Source organism: Malus domestica, chromosome 07 (genome assembly GCF_042453785.1).
Source record: "Malus domestica chromosome 07, GDT2T_hap1".
Taxonomy (NCBI): Eukaryota; Viridiplantae; Streptophyta; class Magnoliopsida; order Rosales; family Rosaceae; genus Malus; species Malus domestica.
Genome location: NC_091667.1, coordinates 31832367 through 31846996, shown reverse-complemented (window position 1 = coordinate 31846996; position 14630 = coordinate 31832367). Strand labels below are relative to the sequence as shown.

The window sequence follows — 14630 nt, the reverse complement described above, 5'->3', positions numbered from 1 at the left end:
GAAGCTTCATTACCAGGTACAGCCCCAGAGGACGAAGGCAATAAATGCCTTTGGAACAAACCCACAAACCGCTGATGATCAAGTAAAACCTTACCATCAGATTCCTTCATCTGGTCAAGCTTCCTCTTCATGTTTGTAGCATAGTCATGGGCGAGCCGGTGCAACTGCTTATTCTCATGCTTGAGCCCTCTAATCTCCTGTTTGAGACTCATCACTTCAGCAGCCAATGATTCAACTTGGCGGGTTCTAGCAAATAGGCGTTGGGCCATATTAGACACAGAACCTGCACACTGAACACTAAGGGCCAAAGAGTCCTTAACAGCCAACTCATCAGACCGTTTGGAAAGTAGTATGTTATCTTTGGGAGTGAGAAGGTTCCTGGCCACCACTGCAGCGGTCATATCATTCTTCATCACAGAATCCCCAACGGTAAGAGGACCGGTAGGGGATATGAATGATGGGCGCCATATGTTGTCTGGAGAAGGCGTGGCTGTCTCTTCTCCAAGGTTCAAGTCAAAACGACGGTCGGAGGGTCCAGACATTTTCAAATGTGTTGAAGAGGGAAGAGGTCAGACAAATCAAGATCTTAGAAGTGCAAGAAATGAGCTTCTACTGGTAGAGATTCAAGTGTGCTGTGGAACTTAATGCCAGCCTCTATAAAAATCTGCACTCGACGGAGCTTCAGAAATCGAAGAGGCGTTTGCTTTCTCAAAAGCTGGGCTGCTCAGAGACCACGAGGGCCGATCTCAGAAATCAAAGAAGCACCTGCTTTTTCAGCCTCGTCAGCACCTGTCACATGCACACTCAGCTTTGCAGAAATTACGGGCAATCTGTCGAAGATTTCTGGTGAAGTAGAAAGCACGTGAATCTTACTGTTCAATCACCGCTCTCCATATGCACCATCAACTCATCGGGTACCACATATAACTTTGTCAAAGATCTCTGACAAAGTTTAGGCACGAGAATTTCGAAGTTCCAGCTACCCTACTATTACCCATAAGGGTAAAGGAACAGCACCACTGCTTGACAACTGGAAAGTCCCTATGTGTGTCGACCTCCGTGTTTTGCGGCAAGACAGGTTGGCAAGAACGTCCAACCTTTACTCACATTCAAGAAAAGACTCCCAACATAATTACTTTCTAAAAAACCGGAGTAGCACCGCTTTCCGAATCTCGAGAGTCAGATCCTCGACGGGATTGCTTGTTCGAAAACCGAAGAGGCACAACTCTCAGAACTTCGAGAGCCAGATTTCCTTAGATAAAGCTTGTCTGTAATCTTCACACGTAACATCAGCTTTCCAGATACCACATACCACTTTTTCAAAGTGCTCTGACAAAATTAAAACACGTGAAGCTGGCAGCTCCCACTACATTGCTGTGACCAAGAAGGGTAAAGGAATAGCATTACTACTTGTTATTGGGAAATCCCTATATACATTGACCTCCCTCCTCAACGGACAGGCAAACCTGCAAAAATGCTCAACCCTTTCTCGCATTCGAAAAGGCACCCTCAACATAACCTCTCGAAATACTCAGCTTTATTTCCCCCCGATAATACCTCAGCAAATAAGCCACACCAAGAACAAGAGTATCTCATATCATCAGGATCGAAAGCAAGAGTATCCCATATCATGCTTTCTCCCTGTCTTTGTCTTTGTCCTTGTCCACACCTGCAGGACAAGGAGAAAGAGAGCAGTCAGTCGGAACCTGAAATCAAACCTCCAATTTGGAACTGACTGCCTGGAGCCTTTGCCTGGTTGCTTACTTAGCATTGCTCTCGAGTACTCATCCTCAACTGCTGTCAAGGTCACGAATTCCACCGGCAAATACCTCATGACAGTTGATCAGATATTGGCTCTTTACACTGAAGCTGCCAAGCGTGGATGAGTCACTATGAAGGAATGTTCTGAAGGACCATTTAAATGCAAAGGTTGCACACCACTTCTGCCATGCAAAAGATTGAAGCAGAAGGTTCAAACGGTGAGCTGAAACAGATCACTACAGCACGACACCTTTCCATACCACATTCATTATTCCGTCAACAGCAAAAGTATCCCATATCATCAAGGTCGAACGTACTCTAGATTTGATGGACTTGTTTTGACCCTCAAATTTTTGAGTTGGCCTTATACTCTGAAGGGCACCAGAAAACCCTCCAGCACAGTTCAAGAATAAGCCTGTGGAAAGTTACTTCTTCAAAAGCAAAAGTATCTCATATCATCTCTTATCCATTTGCTTCTCCTTATCCTGGCAGTTGAATGAGAGACAAGGAGAATGAGAACAATCAACCGGAAGCCGAAGTCAAACCTCTGATCCTGGGTTGCTTACTTGGAAGTTTGACTGCTTACCTTGTCTGTCACCTCTTTCGGCAGATCTCCTAGCTCGGCGACTTGGGGGACTCCTACTATAGGGTTTGTATCACACTTGACTAAGCCCGAAACTACAACTAAGCTTCAAGTGAAATTGATACATTAGCTTGTGCGTCAACATCAGCTAAATACACCATTCCCGGATGGAGGAAAGGTACTTCCAGAGAAGGGCAGATGAAGATCAGACCACACTTCGGTACTTAGAAGTTTCGTGATTACTCAAGGGATTGGATCTTGCAAGTCCCCAACCGAGGAGTTTCCCTCACTCGGGAACTTAGGGGAGCACTGTTTGTACCATACTTGACCAATCCCGAAACTACCGAGTACCAGCCAACGCTATACTGTCAAGGACCCAGAAGAGTTCCCCTCCGACCAGGAGGCCAATCACTACTCGACACGTGTCAGGATTAGAAGCCAATCAGAGCGCAGCACGTGTCAACATCAAGAACCAATCATAACATGACACATGTCAATGTGACAAAGCTACAAGTTTTTCTATAAATAGGGGTCATTCCCCCACAATATTGCCTAATGCCATTTTGTGTTAAATCATTCACAAGAACTCACTAAATTGAGAGCTTGATCCTTTGTACTTGTGTAAGCCCTTCACTACTAATAAGAACTCCTCTACTCCGTGGACGTAGCCAATCTGGGTGAACCACGTACATCCTGTGTTTGCTTCTCTGTCTCTATTTATTTACGTATTTATCCTCACTAGTGACCGAAGCAACCAAGCGAAGGTCACAAAACCTGACACTTTCTGTTGTACCAAAGTCTTCGCTGATTTTGTGCATCAACACAACTAATCCTCCTTACTTTTAGAATGCATATGGTCCCCCAACGCGGATATACCAAGCAAAACCGTATGCATAGTTTAATATCCTAGGCAGTGATCACCCAATACGGATATACCAAGCATGATCACTCCTAAGCATACATGGCCATAAGGATCGCCCAACGCGGTTTAACCAAGCGCGATCCATATAAAGTATGGTCCCCCAATGCGGGTTAACCAAGCAGGACCACTTGTGACCCCCCAATGCGGATTAACCAAGCAGGGTCAAGATAATCAGGTAGGTAGTGATCACCCAATGCAGATATACCAAGCATGATCACTCCTAGAATGCGTATGGTCCCCCAATGCGGATATACCAAGCAGGACCATCAATGTACAACTACTACATGGTGTAGTAATTTCAACACCTCAACTTATCCACATCACATCTCAACCCTATGAGTTACAACGTAGTCACCTACACCATCAACTTCTCAAGGTCACCACTAATATGGCACCCAAGCATATAAGTGCTACAACATACTTTTAATAGGATTCTAGGATCACATTGTCATGAAAATAATCATACACATCATTCACATTACTAAAAAGATAATTTAACTCACATATGTCACAACCATCATCAGTACCAAGCCAAATCATGTTTAATAATCATAGGCCTATGGCTAAATATATAAAAATCACATTTCAATAGAAATCACATTTATAAAACCAATTCATCTTCACAAAGGATACTAATAGGAAATTAAGGTAATAATCATATCACATATATTCAAGTCACTCTCTAATCAATGCATGCCCACTAGACTTCACCTAGTTCCCCTGTAGTACTAATTTTAGTAATTAGGACGTTTCATGACATGTTGAGCAAAAGTCAACTCTCGATCAACAGTAGGGTCCACAAACTTATGTAATTTGATTCGGAAGATCCGCACCTCGGATTTCCGATCCGAAACTTTCCAAAGTCCACATTATGCTCAAATAACAACATACTGAAATCTCAACATGATCCGACAGTTGGATCTCCGCCAATTTCAAAATTCAAGTGGCGGTCGACATTTAATTTTACAAACTTAGAAATCCAATTAGGGAAGATCCGTACGTCAGATTCTCGATCCGTAAGTTTCTATGATCCAAAAATATTATGTTCTATCACGCATTAAGGTTTGGTGACGATCCAACGGTAGGATCGTCGAATCATATTTTGACCTAACCACGTATCGTAATGAAATTAGGTTCAAACAATCAAACCATATCATAAGGATATCAATTATGAAATCAAGACATCTAATTGAACTTAAAATGATATTTTCGGCCCACTGGCCAGGAAACCGCCGCACTCGCCGCCACGGGTGGCCGTCGGCCGCCCCGACTTGCCGGAAAAATTCAACTATTTTTAAAAATTATCAAAATTTACAGAAATGAAGATTTCAATGAGTATAGCAATTTTTATACCTGTGGCCAAGTCCAATTTGGCCGGGAAAATCCCCAATTTCACTCGAACCGTACGGAACCCTTGTTTTTAGGTGTGTTCGATCCGACTCGAAAACAACTCTGCCGCCCCCAAACTTGTCTGGGCTTTGTTCTAGGCCTCATGAGGATGCTATGGGTGGTTGTAATTGGAAGAAAACGTTTCAAGATTTAATGGATTTCCACATAAGCCCGACGCACCCACCGTGGTATTTCCTCAAAATTGGACTCCCCCTCGTCGTTTTAAGTGTAGAAATGGAAGAGAGATCGATTGGCCTCGAGCTAAGGATCATTTTGACACCATCCTAGCCGTCCATGGTGGCCGGAGTTGGGAGATATAACCGGGTCGGGTCATGGGCCATAGTAAACCCCGGCCGGTTCCCTCTTCCTCTTCTTCTCTCCTTACTCTCCTTTCCTCTTCGCCCAATTGGTCACCTCTTTCTCTCCCCCCTCCTAACTGGGCAGCGCCCACTCTCTTTTAAATCCTTTCCTTTGCATCTCCACCATCCATTTTCCTTTCCATTGAATCTGGGCCACCCATGTGGCACACCAGATTTCATAAGAAAATTTCAGATTTTTCTATTTATTTCTAAAATGCCTCAAACTTCAAACGTTAATAACTAATTTAATTTAAATTTAAATTCAAACAAATTAAAATAAATTCTCGAGAAATAATATAAAATCTCAATAATACAAATATGTAGGTGATAACAATGAAATCCAGAAACGGGATTTCACACATTTAAATCGCTTTTCTAGGAAAATATTCAATATATATATATACTCACTGGTATGTGGAAGGGTCGTAACCCCCGAGTTGCCCCTGACTTCGCTCGTCCTCGGGATAGGTCTCACCTATATGCGAAACAACTATATAAACGTTACTTTTAAAGCACAAACACAAAACTTGGTAACAACTTCTCATACAATGCTCAATCGGGGTGTTTGAATATACCAAAATGATCTACACAACCTCAGAAACATCCCCATATTTTTAGAATAATTTTCTGATCACCCACGTGGCCAAGGCACGGCCAGATGCGCCCCCACGTGCGCCCATGTGCTTGGCACACTGACGGCGTCAGTTAACGCCGTCAGGAATATTCCGTTAAAACTAACTGAATCTGTTAAAGATACATGACGCCGTTAGTATATTCCGTCAACTCCTTTCTTCTCCGGTGAGTCACCGGTTTATGGAAAAATTTCTAATGCCTATAACTTCTTCATTTTTGCACCATTTTCAATGAAATTTGAACCAATTTGAAGATCTCACAAAGACGAACAAAACCATACATGCCTCGACCTCCAACTCGCTGGAAAAAAACCTCGATAATCAGGCCAAACCCTGCAACTCGTCGATCTCACTATTTCGACGTCCAAATTCTTCCAACAAACCACTCTGATCTTCCTTAGGACCTCCTAAAGCTCCCTATGAGCTTAAAATCCCCTAAAACACAAGGTTTTACATGAGCATAAACAGTGACAAAATCGGAGGGTTAGGGTTTTCACGGGAAATCGAAGGTTTCCTTACCTGAAACTGGTACCTTTTGACTTGTATGATCCTCACGAACCCAATGGTGTTCTTTACACCCTCGATCTACAAGGTTTGAGAGGGTTTTGATGTTGTCCGTACAAAGAAGGAAGAGAGGGAGAGTGTTTCCGAGAGGGAGAGTGTTTCCGAGAGAGAGAGAGTGCACGGGAGAGAAGAGAAAGAAAGGGAAAGGGTGATGTGTGTGTCCTCACACTTCCACCTAACCCTAAACACAACCATGGTTACCAAAACAAACCCTAAAGTTTAAATGTCAAAAAACGCTCAAAGGCAGTTTCGTCATTTCACAACATCAATAAAATATTTCGGGACAGGCTGTGACACTTGATGACTGAAATGAAATACTTTATATCTCAAACCAAGGGCAAGAGAATTATCAAATGAAAAGAGTTAAACTAATAAGACATTTCGACAAAAAAAAAAAACTAAATCAGACATTGTTCTCAATTTATTAGCAAAGCTATGACTTGTAGGAGGGCAAATAAGTCAATTTTAGTACTAAAAGCAATAACACATACAATTAATCTATTCTATAATGAGTATGTTCCATACAAATTCGGAGTTTAGGCATTTCTTCCTAACAACACACCCAAAATATGAGTTTTTAATAGATCCAATTTATTTCATACATAATCGTGGTAGGGTTATTGTGTTCCTCACTTCCTGTTTTTCTTCAACAATAAATATGGAACCAAACCTTAGAGCTCACATATGCACATTCAATCACTCAAACAAAATTATAAGAGAAGATTTTTCACATGAAACTAAAATGATGTCGCATACTTGAATAATTCTCACCATTTACCTGGAACGCTACAAAAGATAAAAAGATAGAGAAGCCAAAACTCAAGGCATAGATGAAAACTACAGTAAAACTAAATAAACACATAAAACAGAGAGAAAATAATATTGTCCCATTGTATATCCATAAACTCTTCATTAGCCAAATTGTTTGAGAAATCAGACAAAAAATAATCCAAAATAGAAAGAATCAAATCTTAAGAGACAGAATATACAAAACCTCAATTTGAAAACGGCCTTCACGAACTGGCCGTAGGAAAGGGATAAAAATTCATAAGAAAGAAGAAGCCGGACGGTGAGGTTTAAATGCAAGCAACCCCTTATCTGCCAACCCCAAGAGAGTCTAAAAATGAAGAAGCCTAATTTGTTATTGTTATTTTGGGGGACTGGGGAAAGGAACCCGAAAAATGCGAGAAGAAACTCGAAAAATTACTCTAAAAAGAGAAGGAAAAAAGCATCCAAACCTGAAGACTTTGATTCCATCACTTTGACTTGAGGATGTCCTTAAAAGTCCTGTGAAGAAAAAAAAATGAAAGCCTAACCTATCAATTGATTTATTTGATAAGATAAGGGAAGAAAAACCTGCAGAGAACAAAAACCACAATCAAACCATTACAATTAACGTGCAGAATTTTCAATAATCATGTGAAAATGCATGAGAAGATTAAGGAATAAGAAGCATTTTGATAGAGAACAAAACACACAAATTTAATAATTGAGAACTACAGAACTACCAGTTCTTGTTGGTTTTTCGCCAATTTGATCTTCTCCTTCAGGCTCTGGCACAACAATTTCAATTTATTCTCTTGAGGTTATTTTATTTTGTGTTTTATTTACATGTCCCGCAAAACTGGTTCCTCTCCCACGTTCGCTTTTATTTTCATGAACGTTCGAGTTTATCGTTCTTCAAAACTGTTTCCTTCACACACTTCAAGCCTGCAACTGTCGAATAGCAGTTCTATTCTAAACGTATTAGGTCTCTTTTTATTTTCTTTTTTGTTTTATTCCATTAGCAATAACATGAGAGCCTTTAAACTTAATGCAGTTTGAAAACAGCAGTCTCTCTCCCACGTTTCTTTCCTCAGTTTCCAATATTTTTTTTTTTATTTTGTTTTTTATTGGTGTTTTTTACTGCATCTGTCTCTTTGTGTTTTCAACTTTTTATTTTAAATCAAGACCAGTTACCAACATTGCATTCGTCAATTATCAATTACGTGGACTTGTTCTACCAGTATTCGGTTTAATTTCCCTTTTTTTTGTTTTTTTTTTTTGTATTTCTTGCTCTCAATTTTTAGTAAAAATTTAGTTTTTTCTTTCAATACAATTTTATGTTCGGTTATAAGTTTTTTACCAGTTTGTCCTCCTTTTTTTTGGATTTTTTGGATTTTGATTGTGAAGGAAACATAGGGATATTCTTGGCATTTTGGAATGCTTCACCAAACTGGGGCTCTCTCTTTATATATTTAGATAATTTGACAAATATTTAGATTTGTTGTAAACATTCCTAGTTTAAGTATGATTGTGTAAATCCTAGATAAGATTTGATTCTAGTTATCCTTTCCTATTACAACTTGTATTACTTGGAGAAGAAGGAATATCTTCTCTCCCTTTACTACTATAAATAAAGGCACAATGTAGGAGGGATAACAACACACACATTCCCCTACAATTCTACAAACACACCTCTCTCTCCTCTCTCTCTCTGCCGCCGGCCCTAGTCCCTCTGTCAGATAAAATAGACCACAACACGTTATCAGCACGCTCCTACCGTTGCGCTTAGGAATCTGACGTTGGAGATTTTTTCTGCATCAAACCAGTTCATCCATATCATCACGCAATCAGGTTCTTTCCAAACAACGGCTTTTAACTCGATATTTTGCAAGCCCTGATAGCATGAACATTCACCATGATGCATGACCCAACTTTACGTTTTACGTATTTTAGATTCTACATAAATTGTGTATGCTTCATAATCAAAATTGCTACAATTATGTGAATTTGATATTTGCCATGAATTGAATCTTACATATGTACATGCATTGAAACTATTATTTGCATATGCATCAAAGTAAATATGTGATTCATTGAATTATATATGCATCTAAATTAAAAAAAAAAAAAAAAAGTTTCTGGGCTCGCCTGGAACGGCCCGAAAAGAAAAAAAAAATTATGGGCTCGCCTGGAACGGCCCGAGAAAAAAAAAATTTTAGGGCTGCACACAGCAGCCCATTCCCCTTTTCTCACCCCGTGGGCCTGTAATCCCACCCGAGGGTTCTTGGCCTATATTTTTAGGCCCCGAGATTTTATTATTTAATTTTTTTTAAATAATATGGGTTTTTATATTTTCACCCACACTTTAATTTGGCCCCGAAGACCAAAAATAAATTAATTCACTTATCATTATACAATATTTCTACATATATTCTTTGCATATTTGTTTGCATATATATTTGTGTTTGCCTGCAGGAATATATGAACCTGAAGTTCATAATTACTTTGAAACCCAAAGTTTCTTATACACATGCCTTGTTTGAAAACCCGAAGTTTTCACTTAAATATATCACCCATGAAAACCCGAAGTTTTTCATGCAAAATTAAACCAATACATGTCTATTAGAACCTGTATGTTCTACTCCTATGTGAATGGATTGATTTTTCTCCATTACACTAACCACATCTTGTTCATCCATTTTGTGATAGGAACATGTCGAATTTGAACAAACTCGACTTCACCGCTTTGGAGGTTTCTGGAAGGAACTACCTCAAGTGGGTTCAAGATGTGAAGCTCCACCTCACTGCAAAGAACTTGCGTCCTGCTATTGAAGAAGTAACAGATAAACCTGTTGGCGAGGCTGAAAAAGCCACTGCTATGATCTTCATCCGAAGACATATCCATGACGCTCTACAAACTGAGTACCTTGCTGAGGAGGATCCACGTGCATTATGGGTCGCTTTGGCTGATCGTTTCAATCACCAAAAGGACATATTCTTGCCTGAAGCAAGACACGACTGGCAGCACTTGCGCTTCCAAGACTTTAAGTCTGTGAATGAATATAATTCTGAAGTTTGTCGAATCCGATCACTTCTCAAGTTTTGCAATGAAACTTTGACTGAAGAGGATCTCCTGGAGAAGACCTACTCGACCTTCTCTGCTTCTAATATTGTCCTGCAGCAACAATATAGAGCTCAGAAGTTCACTAAGTTCTCTGATTTGATCTCTGTTTTACTTCTTGCTGAAAAGCAGAACCAGCTGTTGATGAAAAATCATCAAGCTCGACCTACTGGGGCTACTGCTGTGCCTGAAGCACATTATAGCACTAATCAGCACCCAAAACGCCAAAAGAGGCGTGGTAAGGGCGGCCAGAAGCCATCCCACCAAGGTCAACAGAGCCAAGGCCCATCCAAGGGAGGAAACAAAGCCCAGAAGCGCCCAAACCTCACTCCCAAGGCCCCGAACTTCAAGAATAAGGGCAAAGCACCTGCCACAATGAATGACGATATGTGCTATCGTTGTGGTTCCAAGGACCATTGGTCCCGTATTTGCCGTACTCCCAAGAAGGTTGTGGATGCATATCATTCTCGTTGTACGAAGTTTGAATCAAACTTCCTGCAAGTGGACGAACCGGAGATTACAAAGATGGAGGTTTCTGATTTTCAGGAGGATACCACTCCTATGGAAGATTAGAATCTTAGACATAGACTTATTTTTCAGTTAAAATAAGACAATTGGGGCCGAATTCCACCTAGTGGCCGAACCCCACCTTGTTTTTGGTTGATTTTGAACAATTTTCCTTTATGTTTTGGATTATTAGTTGGCGATTTATTTTGGATATTAAGTTTTTTCCTTGAATAAATGAAATTATTTTGAATTGATACTTGTTTTATAAACTTTTATGCATGTGACCAATTCAAATTAATTCTAGGTATGAATAGTGGGAAAGTTAGTTGTCTGGCAGATAGTGCAACCACGCATACTGTTTTGCGTGAACGCATCTATTTCACTAACTTCGTACCTAAGAATGCACCTCTGACAACCCCCTCAGGCCCATCCAACCTGATCGAAGGATACGGTAAGGCACGTATAATGTTGTCCAATGGTACAATCTTGACCATTGCTGAGGCACTCTATTCTCCACGTTCCGGAAGAACGTTACTAAGTTTCAAGGACATTAGAGATAACAATTACCACGCTGAAACCCACGTAGAAAACGGAGTTAAATTTCTGTGCGTAACTTCCTACGAATATGGCCAGAAGCGTATTCTAGAGAAGATGGCGCGTAACCCGAGTGGTCTATATACTACGACCATACGCCCCATAGAATGCCACTATGTGGCCGGCCCTACCACAGGGACCGCGCACGAAATTACACTTTGGCATGATCGTTTGGGACATCCTGGACGAATAGCGATGCGCCGTATCCTCAAAACTTCACACGGGCATCCACTAACCCGAAGCTTAGGTTCGATCCATGAAATTGCATGTCAAACATGTTCTATGGGAAAGCTTATTACTAAGCCTTCTTATGACAAGATTCGTTCGAATCCTCCCATTTTTCTACAACGGATTCAGGGGGACATTTGTAGACCGATTCAACCTCCCTGCGGACCATTTAGATATTTTATGGTTTTGGTTGACGCTTCTACACGTTGGTCACACGTGTGCTTGTTGTCCACAAGGAACGCTGCATTCTCCAAACTGTTGGCTCAGGTTATCAAGCTCAGGGCTCACCACCCTGATTATCCGATCAAATCTATTCGATTGGATAATGCTGGAGAATTCACATCTAAAACTTTTGATGACTATTGCATGTCGGTTGGGGTTGAAGTTGAACATCCTGTACCCCATGTTCACACCCAGAACGGCCTGGCAGAGGCTTTCATTAAGCGTTTACAAATGATTGCTCGATCGTTGGTCATACGTACCAAGCTCCCGATCGCTGCTTGGGGCCATGCAATATTGCACGCAGCAAAGTTGGTCCGCCTGAGGCCTGTTGCGACACAACCATTTAGTGCCCTTCAGTTGGTCACCGGATGCGAACCCGACATATCTCATCTGCGCGTTTTTGGTTGTGCGGTCTATGTGCCGATCTCGCCGCCCTTATGTACAAAAATGGGGCCTCAGCGAAGGATGGGAATCTATGTCGGATATGATTCTCCTTCGATTATTCGTTACTTAGAACCTTTGACAGGCGATCTGTTTACCGCTCGTTTCGCGGATTGTCACTTCTATGAGACAGTCTTCCCGTCGTTAGGGGGAGATAAGAACGTCAACGTTCCTAATGAACGACGCGAATTATCGTGGATGACTCCCACTTTGTCTCATTTAGATCCCCGCACCGCTCAGTCTGAAGCTGAAGTGCAGCGCATATTAGATCTCCAGAGCATAGCTCAGAGCATGCCAGATGCTTTCACCGATCTAGCGCGCGTGACAAGATCACATATTCCAGCTGCGAAAACGCCTGCAAAGATGGATGTACCAAATGTACGACGGACTACCCTCCTGGAAGCCCGGGACGCCAATTCTGGTGATCCACGTACATTAGCGGCTAGCCAATCATCTGCCCCTACACAAAAGCGTGGCAGACCCCTTGGTTCAAAGGATTCACACCCCCGGAAGAGGAAAACCACGGCACAAGGTCCTGAAGAGCCTACCGTGAATCCGACTATCGCTTACTCATTTTACCCAACTCATGAGGAAATTCTAGATTATGGAAGCGTCCTTGAAGAGACGAATCCTCCTCCCGAGAATCGTGAGATTTCGGTCTATTATGCTAGCTTAGATGATGTGTGGCGTAGAAATGAGATGATTGTCGACGATGCATTAGCATTTGCAGTAGCTACTGAGATCATGTTGAGCGATGACATTGAACCGCGTTCCGTTGATGAATGTCGACGTAGAGCTGATTGGTCAAACTGGAAACAAGCAATCCAAGTCGAACTTGATTCACTTGCGAAACGTAAGGTGTTTGGACCTGTAGTTCCTACTCCTCCACATGTGAAGCCCGTTGGCTACAAGTGGGTTTTCGTTCGGAAGCGTAATGAGAAGAACGAAATTGTGCGTTACAAAGCTCGTCTTGTAGCACAAGGTTTCTCACAACGCCCCGGGATTGACTATGACGAAACTTACTCACCCGTTATGGATGTGATTACTTTTCGATACCTTATCAGTTTGGTAGTTTCCGAAAAACTGGATATGCAGCTGATGGACGTAGTAACCGCGTATCTCTATGGGGATCTTGATACGGAAATTTATATGAAAGTTCCCGAAGGACTTACATTGACTGGTTCAAATATTTCCAAACCTCGGAACACGCTCTCAATTCGGCTGAGGCGTTCACTATACGGTTTGAAACAATCCGGAAGAATGTGGTATAACCGTTTAAGTGAGTATTTGACTAGTCAGGGATATGTGAATAACGAACTATGCCCTTGTGTGTTCATTAAGAAGTCACATTCCGGATTTGCGATTGTTGCAGTATATGTCGATGACATGAATCTCATCGGAACTCCTGAAGAGCTCGCGAGAACTGCTTCGCACCTGAAGTCGGAATTTGAGATGAAAGATCTAGGTAAGACTCGATACTGTCTCGGCCTCGAGATAGAGCATTGTTCGGATGGAATCCTAGTACTTCAATCGAACTACACCCAGAAGGTGTTGCGCCGTTTTAATGAGGATAAAGCGAAGCCTTCGAGTACTCCTATGGTCGTTCGTACGCTAGATGCAAAGCGAGATCCCTTCCGTCCGAAGGAGGATGATGAAGAGATTTTGGAGCCTGAAGTTCCTTATCTAAGTGCGATAGGCGCTTTATTGTACTTAGCTCAATGCACTAGACCCGACATCTCCTTCGCTGTTAATCTTTTGGCAAGATACAGCAATGCACCAACACGCAGACATTGGACTGGCGTGAAAGACATCTTCCGTTACCTTAAGGGTACTACGGATTTGGGCTTATTCTATCCCTACGAATCCTCGAGTGATGCCGCACCCTATGCTCATCGGGTTGATTCTCGCCTTGTTGGTTATGCCGACACTGGATACTTATCTGATCCGCACAAGGCGCGTTCTCAAACGGGTTATGTCTTTACCGTTGGAGGCACCGCAATATCTTGGAGGTCAACTAAACAGACCTTAGTTGCCACTTCGTCTAACCATGCTGAAATTCTCGCCTTACATGAAGCAACTCGGGAATGCTTTTGGTTGAGAGCAGTAGTGGGCCATATTCGAAGCTCCTGTGATCTTCATCCCGCCGTTAATGCCCCGACGACGATTTTTGAAGACAACGCAGCTTGCATCGAACAGCTCAAGAAGGGTTACATCAAAGGAGACAACACCAAGCATATTGCGCCGAAGTTCTTCTTTACACATCAACAACAAGAGCATCAGAAGATTGAAGTCACGCAAATCCGATCACAAGACAATCTGGCCGACCTCTTCACCAAATCACTACCGAAGGCGACGTTTTAGAAGCTTGTTCATGGAATTGGTATGCGTAAACTTTCTGAGTTGTAACTTTGCTATTTCTCTTTGGAATTATGTCAAACTCAGGGGGAGTTTCTTCTGGATACTTGCTTGATCTTAATGTACTCTTTTTCCCTACGATTAGGAGCATTTTTCCCACTGGGTTTTTGCTACCTAACTAGGTTTT

At 41.8% G+C, this 14630-nt stretch overlaps 1 protein-coding gene across 1 annotated transcript; it reads left to right on the top strand.

Moving 5' to 3' along the window:
• Positions 1 to 8382: 8382 nt before the first annotated feature.
• Positions 8383 to 10841, top strand: LOC139197605 (uncharacterized). Its single transcript, XM_070825406.1, has 2 exons — positions 8383 to 8826; positions 9685 to 10841. Exon 2 carries the CDS (start codon positions 9689 to 9691, stop codon positions 10667 to 10669), a length of 981 nt encoding a protein of 326 aa, XP_070681507.1. The 5' UTR covers positions 8383 to 8826; positions 9685 to 9688; the 3' UTR covers positions 10670 to 10841.
• The last annotated feature ends 3789 nt before the right edge of the window (positions 10842 to 14630 follow it).

Coding starts and splice junctions, on each gene's coding strand:
- LOC139197605 (XM_070825406.1), top strand. CDS start 9,689: ATGTCGAATTTGAACAAACTCGACTTCACCGCTTTGGAGGTTTCTGGA.